The 18,115-nt window shown below is 43.7% G+C and overlaps 1 protein-coding gene across 5 annotated transcripts in view; it reads right to left on the reverse strand.

Annotated features, from left to right (window-relative positions):
* The window catches only part of FAP (fibroblast activation protein alpha), a 56,427-nt gene that overhangs the window by 5,586 nt on the left and 32,726 nt on the right, over window positions 1–18,115 (reverse strand). For all 5 annotated transcript variants that reach the window (XM_079977497.1, XM_079977499.1, XM_079977498.1 and 2 more), the window contains 5 exons: window positions 14,450–14,497; window positions 11,219–11,317; window positions 9,227–9,296; window positions 8,256–8,450; window positions 4,441–4,495 (listed from right to left, as the gene is read on the reverse strand). In XM_079977497.1, coding sequence (XP_079833623.1) covers window positions 4,441–4,495; window positions 8,256–8,450; window positions 9,227–9,296; window positions 11,219–11,317; window positions 14,450–14,497 — 467 coding nt within the window. The remainder of the gene's footprint in view (window positions 1–4,440; window positions 4,496–8,255; window positions 8,451–9,226; window positions 9,297–11,218; window positions 11,318–14,449; window positions 14,498–18,115) is intronic.

Below are 18,115 nucleotides of genomic sequence, written 5' to 3' on the forward strand. Positions count from 1 at the left end.
GAGCATTTAGTTTTCTTTGGATGGGACACCACTAGAATAATTCAATGAAGTAACTTTCTGCTGTATCTATGTACCAGGGCAAGCCCATGATGAAGCCGGATGAGGTGGCCTCCTCAGGTGGCAGGATCTCCAGAGGCAGAAGATCACAACGTTGATACAATTCCAAGCGTTCAAAGTGTTGGTGCTAACCTTTAAAGCCCTAAGTGGCCTCGACCCTGTATACCTGAAGAAGCATCTCCACCCCTATCAATCAGCCCTGACACTGAGATCCACCTCAGAAGGTCTTCTGGCAGTTCCCTCACTGCAAGAAGTGAAGCTACAGGGAACCAGGCAGAGGGCCTTCTCGGCAGTGACACCCTCCTTGTGGATAAATAACTATACAACTTTTAGAAGACATCTGAAGGCAACCCTGTATCGGGAAGTTTTTAATGTTTTATGTCTTATCATGCTTTTATATGTGCTGGAAGCGGCCCAGAGTGGCTGGGGCAACCCAGCCAGATGGGTGGGCTATAAATAATAAAATTATATAATAAATAATAAAATAATAAAATTATTATTATTTATTATTATTATATCTTTATTCAGGCGTGGCCAACCTAGGAAGCCTGGTGAGGCGACAACCTCAGGGGGCATGGTTTACTGGGGCAGTCAATCCTGATGTTAACCGTCCTTCCCTCCTTGTTCCTGGTGTGTTGCTTTTCACATTTCTGGAATGGTCTTCAACCCTCTGGATAGGCTGGGTGGTGATACTGGGCCCCAGTGCTATTTCTCTAGACAAAGTGGTGCTGTAACTCACCCTAAGAGAACTCCCTTGTTTTCTTACAATGGTGGGTTCTGGCTGGAAAAAAGCCCTGCCAGGCCTGAAGAGTAATTTAGTACTGGGGATGTGAAATTGTCCCCCTGATCAAGATGCTCAGGAAGACCTTGAAATGCAGAATGGAATCAAGGAAACACCCCAAAGAGGAAATGTTGTAGTAATGGGTGACTTCAACTACACTCACATAGACTGGCTAGATACCTCTTCCAGTCACTGTGAAGCGGTAAAACTGGGTGGCCATAAAATGTAGTACAGTGGTACCTTGATTCGTACTTAATTCGTTCCGGAGGTCTGTTCTTAACCTGAAACTGTTCTTAACCTGAAGCACCACTTTAGCTAATGGGGCCTCCTGCTGCTGCTGCGCTGCCGGAGCCCGATTTCTGTTCTTATCCTGAAGCAAAGTTATTAACCTGAAGCACTATTTCTGTGTTAGCAGAGTGTGTAACCTGAAGCGTATGTAACCTGAAGCATATGTAACCCGAGGTACCACTGTATCTAAAAATAAACATTATTTGGAATAAGATTCATGGTGCACAGTGGGACCTGCTAACTTCTAAGTAAACATTCACAGGATTATCCTGCAACGTTGCAATCCTATGCACAGTCACTTGGAAGCAAGCCCTACTGAACTTACTCCTGAGTAAACATGCACAGGAATGGGATGGACAAGCGGGAGCTACAAGGGACCAGCCCACTGACAACATTCCGCATGGATCTTCATCAAGTGCCTTCTCAAAGGAAATAAATCACAGAGCTACTGACAAAAGTCTGGTGTGTAGCAGCTAAATAAAGATTTGGAGCATCAGAGTGCAGTGCCTTCGTGCCCTGTATTCAAGACACATCATGAAGCAGGCTCTGATCATCCCACACAGTTACATAATCCCTTGCTTCTTGATCACACCCACAATGCTGAAATGCTTAGCTGCCTGCCATCTAGGGTGGAATGGTGGCTGTCACCCACCTCTGCTGCCTCCTGGCAAAAAATCCAAATAACTGGGGACTAGTGGGTGAGGATGAGTTCACAGCTGGACCAATTGACTCAGAGAGACAGAGGGCTTAGCATCTGCAAAGAGCAAGAAGGGGACCATGGAGGCCAGTAAGAATTATTATTATTCTTATTTTTGCAGGGCACAAGTGACTGAAGGGGGAAATCTGTAAGCATCACTTCTCCCTTCCATCCTTCAGCTAATGGGTAAAAGGTAAAAAAGGTAAAGGACCCCTGGATGGTTAAGTGCAGTCAAAGGCGACTATGGGGTTGCAGCGCTCATCTCACTTTCAGGCTGAGGGAGCCGGCGTTTGTCCACAGACAGCATTCTGGGTCATGCGGCCAGCATGACTAAACCGCTTCTGGCGCAATGGAACACCGCGAGCCAGAGCGCACGGAAATGCTGTTTACCTTCCTGTCACAGCGGTACCTATTTATCTACTTGCACTGGTGTGCTTTCGAACTGCTAGGTTGGCAGGAACTGGGAAAGAGCAACGGAAGCTCACCCCATCATGGGAATTCAAACCTCTGACCTTCTGATTGGCAAGCCCAAGAGGCTCAGTGGTTTAGACCACAGTGCCACCAGCTGATGGGAATATCCCCTGAGCAGCACTTGCCTTAGGGGATGTTCCACGGTTTTTGAAGTGCCCAAACATAATCAATGTGCTCTAAATAATTAAAACTTTAAAGACAATTCCTTCCCATGGGCCAAAAAACTAAAATGCCAAGAAACGAGAGAGAGCAAAATGGAGGGGAGATGGGCAGCGAGAGAAGCTTTGACACACAAATGGCAATGTCAGTCATAAAAGACAAATTACAGTGGTACCTCAGGTTAAGAACTTAATTCATTCCAGAGGTCTGTTCTTAACCTGAAGCACCATTTTAGCTAATGGGGCCTCCCGCTGCCGCCGCACCGCCAGAGCACAATTTCTGTTCTCATCATGAAACAAAGTACTTAACCTAAGGTACTATTTCTGGGTTAGCGGAGTCTGTAACCTGAAGCGTCTGTAACCTGAAGCGTATGTAACCGAAGGTACCACTGTATTTTATGAACTTTCCTGGGGAAAAGAAACATGTTCTTCCTATGTTATTTATGCTACTTGCCCTTGGGTGTTCTTGGGACTGGGTGAGCTTAGCAAACTCAGCATGTACACCCACCCACTGTTTCCCAGATACTAAGCCCAACTTCAGAATACCTTATCCATAGCATCATTCAATCACACCCTGCTAGAAGAGGACGCCTATAGCTATGTCAACGTTGGCCATCAGCCCAATAAATAAAATAAATCAAAGTTTGTTAATATAAGCACTCAGCATCAAAACAATAAAATAAAATAGTTTGACCTCCAATACCAGCAAGTTTACTCTGTCCTGTATTGTGCTTCTGGGCAAGCTGCTCTTATGGGAATCCAGGCCAAGGAAGAAAAACAGGATAAACAAGCAGTGACAGACCTAAGATAATTTTTCCTGGCAAAAGAGCACAGCTGAAGAGAGCGAGACCGTAACACTTCTTGAGAGATAATCAGAGACTAAGTAACGTTAACAAAATGGAAATCATTGGACACCTGAAATTAATTGTTGGCTAGCAACTGACTTAAGTCTGCAGGCTCTGTACTGGATCCTGATGGGGAACTGTTCATCCTAGGTTTAACAAACTGCCATTAAATCATAATAGGCTCATCCAGACTTGTGCTTGTTCCATCACTTTCCCCCTGGAAAACCCAATCTTCACCACTGAATCAGAGCAAGTGATAATCGGGTTCTCTGCAGACTGATGTTTGTTCCAATTCAGTGCTAAAGAGTAGGTTTTCCCAGGGAAAGTGGCAGGGGAAACAGAAAACCACTCGGACCCATTCTGTTTTGGGTTTCCCCTCCAACCCCCTGGAACAGATGTGCAGAGAGACAGGGAGAGAAAGATGAAGCTCCATTGCTCAAGCAGCAGAAGTCCTTGTGCTTAAGAGATGATATGTTTAGATGCACGAAGCACAATTAGATTACAGTTTGCCCAGGTTCGGCCATCATGATGTCTAAAATGGAAGCAAAAAGCTTTCAGAGCTGTCAGCCACACCAGATGAGGAAGAAGAGAAGAAGAGTTTGGATTTGATATCCCGCTTTATCACTACCCAAAGGAGTCTCAAAGCGGCTAACATTCTCCTTTCCCTTCCTCCCCCACAACAAACACTCTGTGAGGTGAGTGGGGCTAAGAGACTTCACAGAAGTGTGACTGGCCCAAGGTCACCCAGCAGCTGCATGTGGAGGAGCAGAGACGCGAACCCAGTTCCCCAGATTACGAGTCTACTGCTCTTAACCACTACACCACACTGGCTCTGGGAAGGGAAAGCATGTGATCTCAATCCTCATCTATGCTCATTCTCATAATGCTAAACTATGGCTCAGCATTATCTCAGAATCTCATAAAGAATCAAGCCCAGAAGAAGGAGAATGTTGACGCAGCTGTGGTGGTGATTAAATCTAGAATATATTACAGACATGCAACAGTCTAGCTGTCCCATGGAGAAGAATGAACAAAGGGGGGCCCGTGCATAAGAAACCTCCATGTGCTTCACCAAGGCATTTACAAAAGGAGCTATAAGCAGAACAAGGTTAAACAAGCTTTTTTTTTTTTAAGTATACATACCCATCCCCATATGGCTATCCTTTTTTCGTCAATAAATCCCATGTCTATAAACTTTCTGTTCAAAAGGGGAAAAAATGCTTCGTTAGTTCAAAAAACAAAGGTGATAAAATAGCTTTTGTTTTTGAATATTTTGGGGTTCCATTAAGATTTGTTGTTGTTGTTACGCAGCAGAAAATTATGGTTATTGCTCTAATGAGTTCATACGCTCTATGATTTAAACTGGGGTTTGAAACTGGCAGTGCTGCACACAGTGGGACACTTTGGATAGTAATATGACACAATAGTTTAGTGCATTATGGGGAGGCTCAGTACTCTTCCCTGTCTTCTTCTGCTGTGCTACAGGAGGAGGAGATTGAAAGCTTCTGGTTTTAATTTAAACTAACCAGAATTCCCCCGTTGCATCTTGAATTCAAACAAGCCAGGATCAAACTGGGGCTCGCTATGTTTGGATGTGATGAGGAACCCTGGTTAGAACTGATCTACTCCTCTTGTCGCATACGCTTGCAAGAATCTTGCAAGAATCTTATGCTATAAAATACTTGGTGTACTCAATTTCAAGTACAGTTTTCATGAAGAGCAAGGTACTGTGATGATGGTAATTTAACATGCAAATTATCAAAGCATATCCAAAGCCTGATTCAAAATCAATCAAGCCTTATACCATTAATAATTCGAATCAGTAGTTATGACCTATAAAGCTCTAAAGAGCTTGTTATTTCAACATGAGTTTGTGATTATTATTTTTTTAAGTCTTCATGAAAAGTCCTCTCTTTCTGCCACTCACTTTCTTCTCTTTCTGTCACCTCTCTTTTCACCTCCTAGCCACACACACGAAATTAAGACAAAGACTCCATGTTGCCCACCCTTGTAATAAACAGACCCCAAATATCCACCCATTTTAGGACATGCTCAAAACCCTTTTGCTCTGGTATTTTCCAGTGCAGGACAGTGGCTACCGTGAGGAGAATCTCAAGTTGAAATCCTGACCCATCTATTATGAATGGCTTTAGGCAACTTAGTCTCTCCCAGCAAACCTACATGGCTGATTTGCACAAGACTAAAACTTTTCCCCTGAGTAACTTAGTAATGAACAAGGGGGAAGCATTGTGCATATTTGTAGCTCTCTAGCTAAAAGAACGAGGAACATAAATGCAGGCTGAAAGGTACTTAAAGAGAGCTCAGACAGGGAAGATAGCTGGCAATTTAAAGCAAAATACAGTATTTTGCATTACAGCTTCTGGAGAACAAATAAACAATATTTTGGAGAGTTTTTCCGGCTAAATTACTTGGATTATTTACATCAGATAATCTAAGGGGTTTTTCTTCAGCTGCCAACCACAAGAATGCCTTCATTTCTAAGTTGGTTTTGACAAAGCAACAAAAACAATATACAATCCAGAGAACTAGTCAACAACTCTACAATGCATTAATTCCAGATTCTGAAAAATGTAAAAAATAATAATAGCTAAAGACAAGCTATGAGAGGGCAAGTGGTTAAAGAAGAGGAAATGACAGAATGGCAGAAACAAGTAGGTCAAGCAGCTGTTTACTGTTCCCCAGTCTGCGGCTTGCTGTTTTAAATTATTATTACAAAATAAAAACTCGAGGAAGCCAAATTTCAAAGAAAAACAAACAAGGCCATTTTCACACCAGGAACCTCACCAACCTCCATGAGGATGAGCCCCCACAGAGCAAGTGGGCAGTTCAGACCAGGTGGAGAGACTCAGCAAATTTCTCTCGCCACAGCGTTCTCCGTCAGAGTTCTTGGCCTTTGCAGTTACCTGTTTGCTTGCAGATTTGGAGCTGAAAAGCTGCAACCATTCTAGTGCAAAGCACACTGAATGCACACTGGGCCCCAACAACCGAAGTCAATTGAATGCATGTTTTCAGACACATTTTTTCCTTTTATTTTTATTTTGCAGCAAGTTGAGCCATTTCCACACACACACACACACACACACACACACACACACTTTACAGCAGACTGCCAACAAATGTGAGCAGCCTCAGATTTTTCTTTTTTGGGGGGAAAATGTTTCCAGTCTCTCTTGTATTTTTAATGTTGCACACCATTACGATATCTGCTAATGTTTAGTTGTCTATAAATTTCCCGAATTAAATGAATGAACGAATGAACAGAAGAGCAGCTTGGTTTTACCTTAACCTAGTTGGATGGGCACCCGCCACATCCTCTGTTGTCTCTGAACACTTTAGAGCAATTAAAGCCAATTCATAAGTTTTATGGTTACTATAAAACAAGGCGTTCTTGCGCTGTGCAATAGAAAGTGATGGCTGTGGGGCTCAAAATAGTGTAACGTCTCATCTGTGTCAATCTTTGTTGCTGGTTGTTTTTTTAAAGTGAGGTTAAAGCAACATGATTCTTGATACGAAGAGGAAATGGAAGAGTCAATAAGCAGAAAGAGGACAGGAGAGATAAAACCTGTGTAGATAGGCAAGTTATCAGCTATATAGATCACAGGTGTTGGAGACCAGAGTTCATGGGTTCTATTTCCGACTCTGCCATTCAGAAGCAACCCTACATCATTTCCAAAGCCCTTTTACCAACGGATTGTAAAAAATAAAATAAAATAAAAAAATTCAAAGAGGTTCACCAATAAAATAAGACATAACATTAAATGGTTAATAAAAGACAGTTAAAAACATTCAAAAACTGATAAACAATTGAGATCAACAATAAGCTAAAACAGATGCAATTACTACACGTCTAGGTGGGCAATGAAAAGAGCAGAATAAAGGTGCCTATCTGATATCAACAGGCAGGGGGTTCCAAAGGGTAAAAGACTGATTTGTTTCAAGTGCAGAATTAGTAATACGTGGCACCCTATGGCAGGGCCACTTCCGCAGACTGAAGTGGTCGAATGGACGCATATGGCGTAAGGGAATATTGTCCCAAACCATTAAGGGCTTTATATACCAATGGTAAAACCTTGAACTTGGCCCAGTAACAAATCGGCAAACAGTGAAAATCTCTGAGTTGAGCTGTTATATGCTAATAGGGTCTCACTCCTGTCAGCATCAGTGCTGCAGCATTCTGCCCTAACTGTTGTTTCCGGGTCAAATGTGACGGAAGCCCCACATACAGTGCATTGCAGGAAATCATTGCTGAAGTCACCAATGCCTGAACTACTTTGATTAAGCTCTCCCAATCCAGGAATGACCACTGCTGTTGTAACAGTCACAGCTGCTTCTAGGCCCCACTTCAGTGGGAAACCTGGGTCCAGAAGCAACCTCTTTCATTAAGTAATGCTCATTTTACCAAAATGGGATTATTTGCTCAGAGATAACGGATGATGAGTGTGGGAACAAGCAAAGACATTGCTGCATCCCCAAACAAGTGACCAAGTATCTCATGCATGAAAAGCACACCCAGATGTTTGTTAGTATATCTAAATTTGAGGTGTTCTTTGTAACGTTCCCAAAAGAAAATGAAATTTGAACTAGCATGATAATTAAGAAAATTCAGACAATTTCATGGAGAATAGAGCTACTTACTTCTGGAGAATCTACTACTTTCAGCTCCTATGCGCTACCTCCACTGTTGTACACCAGTGAACATCAGTTGCTAGGAAGCACAGGTGGGGAGAATGTTGTTGCTCTCAGATTCTGTTTGTGGGCTTCCCATGGGTATCTAGTTGGCCATTGTGAGAATAGGTTGCTGGACTGTATGCAGCTAATATTTAAGATGCCACATTTGTCTAGCAACGAGAGCTATACTGGCACTATACAAAAGCCACACAGTCCTTTCTCCTAGAGGCTTGCAATGTAGGTTTGCAGAACTGCACTCTTTCCCTTACCTTACAGCTGAGATCTGGTCATCAACTTCATAAACCCCAAGTTTCCGATAGACCGCGTATAACATTTCATCGCCTTGGAAGGCCGTCCCCCTTCCATCCACGAAAGCCACCACGATCTCTTCTTTGCTCGCAAGGTAGGTCGTCCAGCTAACCCCAAACGTGTGTTTCACGCTTTGACTGCAAGGTCCTCCGTACCTGCAGTGAAAATTCACAGAATCTCAAATTCAGCGCTATGGACTACAAAACACTCCCTTTTTATTAAAGAAAAAGGAAATGGTGGCCAAAAAAATAAATCTTTAACAAATACAGAGCCTAGGCAAAATGGTATTGCTCAGGTTCACAGCTGAGAGGGCTTGGGCACGTTGCCTTCCTTTTTGTTTCTATGTTGTGGTACATAATATATTGTTACTAGGTAAGGTGTTTTGTCCCGTTGCATTGCCTAACACAGGGCCAGGGGACCCAGGATACTCCAGATTACTCCAGCTCCCATCAGCCCCAGTCAGCTTGGGCAATGGTCACATTCCCTTGTGGGAACCTGCTGGGGGATATATGGCAGAGGGTGGGGGCAGGGGAGAAAAGTGAGTGTACAGGAGGCTATAGTCAAGGGGTGGAAAACAACTGAGGTTCCCACACTCCCATTCTCTATCCAGGCAGACAAATGACATTATCACACTTCAGGAACACCTTCCAAACAGGCAAAAGCACTTGAGGTAGATTCAGAGCAAGGCTGGTGAGGGGCTTAGCCTTGGGCAGAGATGTAGCTTGGGAAGAAGAGTCCCAAGGACCAGATAAAAGTGGCCCTCAGACCTGAGGTTCACTAGGCCTGATCTTATAACTTAAAGCTATTTTACTACTCTATGGTCACTAGCCGTGAGCGTATTTGACAATAATTGTTAAGGGACACCCAAATAAAGCAAAGTTATGTTAAAGAAAGGAAGCAAACAAGGATAAATAAACACAATTTTACATACACCTGTATGAGAAGGGGATACTTCTTGGATTTATCAAACCGCGGAGGGAGCACCATTTTGTACCACAAGGCTGAAGAGAGAGGGAGAGGGAGAGAGGGGATTACAAATAGCGAGTGCTGAAGATCTATCGCGCATCTCGTGATAGCGAATTCTGCAAACGAATTGTGCATTTTGTGAAGAAGTAGTTTGGGGTGGGGGTGGGGTCTCTCCTGAATCACTGGTACAATAAGTTTCATAGAGTTACCTTTCCCTCAAGTTCTAGTACTATGAGGGAGAAAAGATGTCTCTGTGTCCACTTTCTCCACAATAGGCATCATTCTGCACACCTCTACCATGCCTCCTTCCTGCCAGTTGCTGTTTTTCTAAATTAAAAAGGCCTTTCTTCACAAGGGAGCTGCTCTAGCCTCTTGATAGTTTTGGTTGCCATTTCCTACAATATTCTTGGTGTGGGGCAATCAGGACTGTGCACAGCATTCCAGTCACCTTAGGTGTCCTGCACTGCTCGAGGTGACAAACTGCCATGTTTCTGAGCAGTTATGGGGCTTCTTCAGATGACCTGCTTACGAGTCATTCACCCTGATTTGCCTGCACAAAGCTTATGCGGGGGTTGGACTATGGGCTTCTCCATACTTCCTCTTTCCCTTAGAGAAAAGCACTCTTTAAGGCTCAGTCGGAACAAACAGCAATTTGGGCTTTCCCTGGATTACCATCTGTTCCAATCTATCCCTAAAGAGCTGGTTTTCTCTTAGGAAGGAGCAGGGCAAGGGAGAAAATGGTCAAACCCATGTTTTCTAGTCAGGGCACAAGCAGATGTGTGTACAAGCCCTATGTCTACTTATTACTAAACATTCGTTCTGATTTCTTTGCAGGGAAAGTACCGTATTTTTCACCCCATAGGACGCACCGGCCCATAGGACGCACCTAGTTTTTTTTTTTTTTTTGGGGGGGGGGGGGAAATCAAGGAAAAAAATTTGATTTCCCCCCCCCAGCCTGCAGAGGCTTTGCACAGCCATCCCCAAGCTAGAAGAGGGAGATGGAGCGCTCCGTCTCCCTCTTCTGCCTTCAGGGACAGCCTCCCTAGCCTCCGTGGGGCAGCAGCTTGCCCCGCTGTCCCCCGAGCTTGTGGGGCTGGCGGTGGGGAGAAGCTTGCTTGCTTCTCCCCACGCCAGCCTCCAAACCAGGTTGGGGAATAGTGGGATGGCGGCGCTCCGCCTCCCCGCTGTCCCCTGAGCTTGTGGGGCTGGCGGTGGGGAGAAGCTTGCTTGCTTCTCCCCACCGCCAGCCTCCAAACCAGGTCGGGGAATAGCGGGATGGCGGCGCTCCACCTCCCCGCTGTCCCCCGAGCTTGTGGGGCTGCCCGATATCTGCCCGAAGCCCGGGGTGCGCTCTGGAGCGCGCCCCATGCTTCGCGCTGCAGGCTGCCGCCTGCAAGCCTTACGAGCCCAGTGGCCACTCCCGCGGGCTCCCAAGGCTTGCGGATAGCTTCCTGAAGCCTGGAGAGCGAGAGGGGTCGGTGCGCACCGACGCCTCTCGCTCTCCAGGCTTCAGCGAAAGCCTGCATTCGCCCCATAGGACGCACACACATTTCCCCTTCATTTTTGGAGGGGAAAAAGTGCGTCCTATAGGGCGAAAAATACGGTATATGACAAAGAGCATTCATCCTGTTTTGCTTGTGCTGTGGTTATACATCTTCCTGCATCCCACACTTTTCAGTGCAATTTCCCATCACTTTCCCAATTGCAAGAAGTCTCTTTAAAAAAGAAAAAAAGTGTGTTTGTTGAGTCAGGGTGACAGAATGCTTTAATCCACTTCAATTGCACCAACTTGCATTTCTGGTAGATGATTGAATCCTTGAATCCTTGGCCGTCTGGAAAGGACCACAGTTACCAAACATGAAGCCTTTAAATAGCTACCATAGCCACTACTCTTCTCTTGTCACTCATTATGTAAAATCAAAAGGGGAGGATACATACTGTAGTCGATTGTACTTACTTATACCACCCACTTCAAGTTTGTCAAAATCTGTGGTAGGCATGCTGATCTTTTGCAGAGAAGATTCCAAATCCCTGTTGTCTTCCAAAATTCGAATTTCTACATAGATGAAAATTTAGATTCACAATACATTTGCCACTGGTTAGCGTTCTTGTTATCATCATTACTGATTTCTGAATCTCCTTCCAAGTTTGTCCTATGACCTTTCACAGACATATCCTCAAAAAAGAAAGCTAAAATAATTTTAGAAACAGTACAAGAACAACCGAGTATGGTTGCAATCTAATTATTACGTGACAGGACACAAATAGAGAATACATGTCAAATCTGCTAGGGTCATGTGTATAAGTGAATATCCTGTATGCAAATAGCAAGCAGCTGTGTGGTTTTCACAGTAACAGACTGTTCTCTTCTATGGAGGAGAAAATAGGAAAATATTTGCTGGGACTAAACCTCCTTGGATCTATGATAACATCTATTGCTGAGTTGGGATTTATTGCTGGGTTGTAGTGCTTGACAGAGTGTTTTTAAACCCTCTCTGGCAGGCATAGGCAAACTCGGCCCTCCAGATGTTTTGGGACTACAACCCCCATCATCCCTAGCTAACAGGACCAGTGGTCAGGGAATTGTAGTCTCAAAACATCTGGAGGGCTGAGTTTCCCTATGCTTGCTCTCTGGGGTTTGAGCAGGAAACAGATGTATTATGTAGAATAGCTGGGAGACGGGAGTGGTAGTCTTTGAAAGAAAACGTTCAAAAATCTATTAAGTAATGAAGTAATAGGATTAAGTACCTGAAGTGTTTAATGTGTTCCATCAATTGATTAGTTAAAGGAGCTCACCCCCCTCCAAGGATCTGTATATAATTTTAGATTGCCCTATGCTACAGATGTGTGACCTAAGATAACACCAGACAGTGCTAGAACATACATAGCAAAACAGTTACAGCTAGATTACATTGACAGCAAAACTCTCCCCCTTACCCAGCACTTAGGGAAACCACTTCCTTGTCATGAAACACCAGAAGATTTCCAGCGTAATCATGAACAGGAAATACCAGAAAACTTAACAACTGACTTAGTTTTCCAGGCAGGGCAATGCTTAGACTGCTATAAGTTTAAAGGCAGCGCAACTCGTACAGCACGTTGGCGACAAATATTCACACAGTTGTTCAAAAATAATTTTACACCATTTATCAAATATGTGAGAAAGAGACAATTACTTACAAAGTGCCATGAAAACTTACAAACGACCTAAAATAAAGTGAACTTGCAACATCAGATTTTACTAGGTTCTTACAAATTCTTGACTCAGTTTTTCGTTTTTTCTTGTTTTTTAAACAAGTTCAAGAAGATTCAAGAAAAGGGTAAGTTCAACGTTGTTCCTGGTAGCTGTGAGAAGAAGACAGGGTGTCAACGTTCTATCCCCATTTTGCCCTAGCAATCCATGCAGTTGGGAGGCTGCTGTTTCGCCCCCGATGGGGCCGATTTGTTGGGGTTGGCGAAAAGCACACTCCCTGAGCACAGTTTTCTGGGCTTCTTCAGTTGTCTCGTGTCAAAAAACTGTGCTGAGGGAATGAGCTATCTGCCAACAAATCACCCTGCCTTCTTTATTACTATTACTTCTTTATTACTGCTTCATCAGCTCCTCACAGCTACTGGGAACAATGTTGAACTTACCCTTTTCTTGAACTTGTTTAAAAAACAAGAAAAAATGAAAAACTGAGTCAAGAATTTGTAAGAACCTAGTAAAATCTGATATTGCAAGTTCACTTTATTTTAGGTCGTTTGTAAGTTTTCATGGCACTTTGTAAGTAATTGTCTCTTTCTCACATATTTAATAAATGGCGTAAAATTATTTTTGAACAACTGTGTGAATATTTGTCGCCAACGTGCTGTGCCGAGTTGCACTATCTTTATTAACGGCACAGGTTACATTTTTCTAGTGTAAGTTTAAGGTAAAGGTAAAGGGACCCCTGACCATTAGGGCCAGTTGTGGCTGACTCTGGGGTTGTGGCGCTCATCTCGCTGTATTGGCCGAGGGAGCCGGCGTACAGCTTCCAGGTCATGTGGCCAGCATGACTAAGCCGCTTCTGGTAAATGACTCCGCCGTTTACCTTCCCGCTGGAGCAGTACCTATTTATCTACTTGCACTTTGACATGCTTTTGAATTGCTAGGTTGGCAGGAGCTGGGACCGAGCAACGGGAGCTCTCCCCGTTGCGGGGATTCGAACTGCCGACCTTCTGATCGCCAAACCCTAGGCTCTGTGGTTTAACCCACAGCACCACCCGCGTCTCCTAAGTTTAAAGTTTAAAGGCAGGCAAATAAGTTTAAAGGCAGGCAAATAGGCCACCCACCTGTCTTCTAACAGGGGCTAATGTACAGCCTGATCCTCAGAGAGGGAGAAAGACAAAATGCACAAGACGAATGATCATAATAAAGTGGATGGCCGGTAGAAAGTATCTGGAAAATCCACGACTGGCTGCCTATATATCTGGCTGTGTATGAAACCGTGGCCTTTCTTCACCATGGACCATCAGTTCTGGGTAGAGCAAATATGCAGGGAGATGGTATCATGGGGTCAGGTTCCACCCCACCCTGCACATGTCTGTTTCAGTATCTGAACTGAACTGATGCATGCTATTGAAATGAATAGGCAAAGGTCTGCACATGCAATGCCATCCCCCATCAACGCACATGCTCATTCTGCCCAGAAGAAATGTTTCTACACATGTTGATTGCATGTTATAATGTTAAGTACTGTAACACTTGAAGCAGAATAAACAGCGAAGGTAAAAGAAAGCAGGTGGGTAGAACGTTTGTTTAATGAATGCTTTTTTTTATTCTTAACAAAAGCCAGGTATATAAAACAGGCAGAGCGCATGTACTGTATCTAATCAGATTTTCTGCCTGTGAATGTACTAAAAATGCTTTGAGATCAAACTCGAAATGTCTTCATCTTTAGGTTTATAGTCTGTTCCTATATTTGACTGTAATAGGGACTTAGTCATGGGTAAGAGTGCATAGGATTTCAGTAAGTTTAAAAGCACATTTAGGCTGCCCCTAAAGAATCCTGGGAACTGTTGCTTGTTAAAGGGTGCGGGGACTTGTTGCTCTGTGATGCGTAAACTACAGTTCCCATGATTCTTTGCTTTAAATGTGCTTTAATTGTACACCGTGTATCTGAATTTAAACCAATCAATAGGGCACACAAACATGCATAGTGAAAGATACCTCTGTCATATCTGCTCTCGTAAATAGTAGAAATGGGAATGCCTGGACCTGCAGTGGTGATTGGAAGAAAAAGAGAATTGACATTGAAAGAAACAAGAACTGCAAAAAAAAACCCCAACACCACCCCCAGAATTATTACTTCTGAAAATAGCACGAATTTTGTTGGCTAGATACTTGCATGTAACATGTTCCTCTTTTATTCATCACAGACAGTATTAATATGTAAAATGCTAAGGAGCTTTGGGTGTTAGGGTGGCAGTATTTATAACTACACCAGCAGAAAGCGCTTATATTTACACACACACACACGGCAACGTTAATCAATTCTTCCTTCCTGCCACAACCAGCTATATTGCATGCATTCTGGAGGGTCCTGCAATCTTCAGGAACCCTTTCGAAATCTGTTCTGAAAGGTCCCTCACCACCACAACCCTACATAACTCTCTCTCTCTCTCTCTCTCTCTCTCTCTCTCTCTCTGTGTGTGTGTGTGTGTGTGTGTAGGGAGCTGTAGGGAGCAACAGAAGGAGGAAGATGTCCTGCTGCATGGAAAAAAATAGTGGTGCAATTGACTTCCGACAAGCACACAAGAGTGCCAACAAGACCGAATGTATTGGGGAGGGGGCTCGTTTAATTTCACTGCACACAGGTGGTGTAGTGACAATAAAGGCTTATTTATTTTATTTATTAGTTCCCAGGAGTGAAATGGTTCCTAGCATTCTCTCTTAGCACTTTGCAAACTACAGTTTCTAAGCTTCTCCAGGGATGGGAGAAAGGACAAACAGTAAAAGAAGTTGTAGAAGTTAAGATACTAGTATAAGAGTATCAGTACGGCTATTCTCTAGTGAGGCTCCAGAGACAAAATGTGAACCAAAACTAGCTAGCTAGCTAGCTAGCTATCTGGCTATCTAGCTATCATCTCTGTATCTATCTATCATATCTATCTATCTATCTATCTATCTATCTATCTATCTATCTATCATCTCTCTCTCACTCACTCTCTCATCTATCATCTATCTATATCTATCATCTATCTATCTATCTATCTATCATCTATCTATCTATCTATCTATCTATCTATCTATCTATCTATCATCTATCATCTATCAATCTATCTATCACCTATCTATCTCTATCATCTATCATCTATCTATCATCTATCTATCTATCTATCTATCATCTATCATCTATCAATCTATCTATCACCTATCTATCTCTATCATCTATCATCTATCTATCATCTATCTATCTATCTATCTATCTATCTATCTATCATCTATCTATCATCTATCTCCCTGTGGTCTTTGGACTTCCCTGCAGCTGCTCTTTATATAAGTGAGCTGGGGGGGGGATTTAACCCCATGTGGTCCTGACAAAAATCTCTCTCTCTCTCTCTCTCTCTCTCTCTCTCTCTCTCACACACACACACACACACACACACACACACAGCTTTAATTTACATTAGGACCACAACCTCCAATGACATCCCTCCTGATGATTGCAGCTTTGGAAAGGGAAGATTTTTTGACAGGACTATGTGGGGAGGGGAAGAGTTACATTCTCCTTCCTCATCTCCCCGTGGCTCCAATGCCAAATTCACAGTGCTGACATCATACAACTCTACTGGGCCCTGAGATGACTATTTCCTCACTTGCTTTCTCACACAAAGGCATCCTGCAAACATATTTGTTGACAATCCTTCTCCCCCTCTTATTTCGTTGCACCTTTAGATCATAGGCACCTCCAAACCAGGAGCCTGCCTCTGACTTTAACCCTGTTAATGGCATGTTTGATATTGGTATTAAACAATAGCGCAGCGCATAGCAAGAGTGGCTGAATAACTATGTTTGGTGTCATGTCAGCATAAACGGCACCTGTGCCAGAAGCGCTGCTGGGGAAACAAAGAAATGTTAACCTTTACATATTTCAGAGAATCTCTTTGCTCTCGCAGATGAAGTGATGCCCAGCTAATAGTTACATAAGCTGTGCCCCAAATTACCCATGCACAAAAGGATCCGGAGAAGTTGTCGGAACTCATTTCTCAAGGTGAGCACATTTCCTGTGCGATAACATCCTTGGCAAGGATGATTGAAAGGCGTTATCATTTTGTTATGTTTGGTTCTTTGCTTAGCGGGGGGGGGGGGGGGACTCTATTATTTGCACGCTTGAGCACCCGGTCCAGATCATAAAACACTGATCGGAGTAGCTATTTTCTCCTTAGCATGATCCCATGGCTACCGTCATGGCGATATTTCTGCCTTGTGAGCAGTTTCATGTGTTCCGTACTCATCCATCAACCTGTACACATCCAGATCTACTACTTAACGCTTGATCTCTACGCTTCATTAAACACCAAATGAGTTATTTTGGTTAGAGTTTGTTCCATGAGAGCAAACTTGGTTGAGCTTATTTCAGAAATTAACACAGAAACCCTCTGGATGGATCTTTCCCCCTTCGCCGACTCCATCAAATAAAACGTCACATGGCTCATAACAACTTAAAACTTGACATGCCAAGAGCTACTCATTAAAATAATGGAAGGCTACAGCCTTCTTTCGTGTTGGCAATTTGTTTCTGCCTTCTCTGGTTAGGAGGACTGAAAGTTAATTACAGTGCCTTGGAGGTCAAACCTCCAAGCTTATGCAGTTTAAACAACCATGTAATGAATTAGATTGTTCTAGCCCTTATATGCATGATCTTAAATTTTCCTACTTGTAATTTAGGCTGTTAACAGAGCCATTTATGAAAAAAATTATATACTGCTGTCATTATATGCTGCCCCACTCCTTCCCAATGCAAAGTGTGGAGACAAGATTCCACACAAGAAGCATACGGAAACTCTGAAAGGTGAGAGCAGGCTAGGTTCTCACAAAGAAGGAGAAGACAACGACATGTTGCCTCATATCTCAGGGTCTGTAGAATTTCAGGGGAGGTGGGGCGTTCAACCAGTTCTCAGACTTGTATCCATTGCTGCACCAGCAGGGCTTCACTGGTGCAGCAATGGGACTTCTCTCTGTCCTCCCTGCATCCCCCAGAATCTGTTCTGGAAGGTTCCCCAACACTTTGGAGCCAATCTGGAGGTCATGCCCTGTGGGGGCTGCTTAAGGGGACAGAAGAGGATGGGGCGGTTCTGTTGCATACTCAGAAGTCCCTTGTGCCAACAAAGTTGCAGTGTTGGTTAGCAAACCTCAGTCTGCTGCCCCCACTCAACACACTCTACCCCCACAAGTGTGCAGTTTTATGCACACTTTCTCGTGGGGCTGGCTCAAGGCATTTTTCTGCATTTTGAGGCAAACGACAAGATGGTGCCCCGCTCTCATTCCATGTATTGAAACTGACCAGACTGGGAGTTGAAACTTACTGCAACACTGGTGATGTGGAGCATCCTCCATCACATCTAAAGGATACAGGATCGCTTAGAACAGGCATAGGCAAACTCGGCCCTGCAGATGTTTTGGGACTACAACTCCCATCATCCCTAGCTAACAGGACCAGTGGTCAGGGGTGATGGGAATTGTAGTCTCAAAACAACTGGAGGGCCGAGTTTGCCTATGCCTGGCTTAGAAGGTATATACACACAGTGGTTTATTGCTGGTCCCTGCCATCTAGTATCTGCTGCCTGAGGTGAGTGCCTCCCTTTGCCTAATGGCAGGGCCAGCTTCACTTAT

The sequence above is a fragment of the Podarcis cretensis genome (assembly GCF_951804945.1).
Source record: "Podarcis cretensis genome assembly, chromosome: 1".
In the NCBI taxonomy this organism is placed as follows: domain Eukaryota; kingdom Metazoa; phylum Chordata; class Lepidosauria; order Squamata; family Lacertidae; genus Podarcis; species Podarcis cretensis.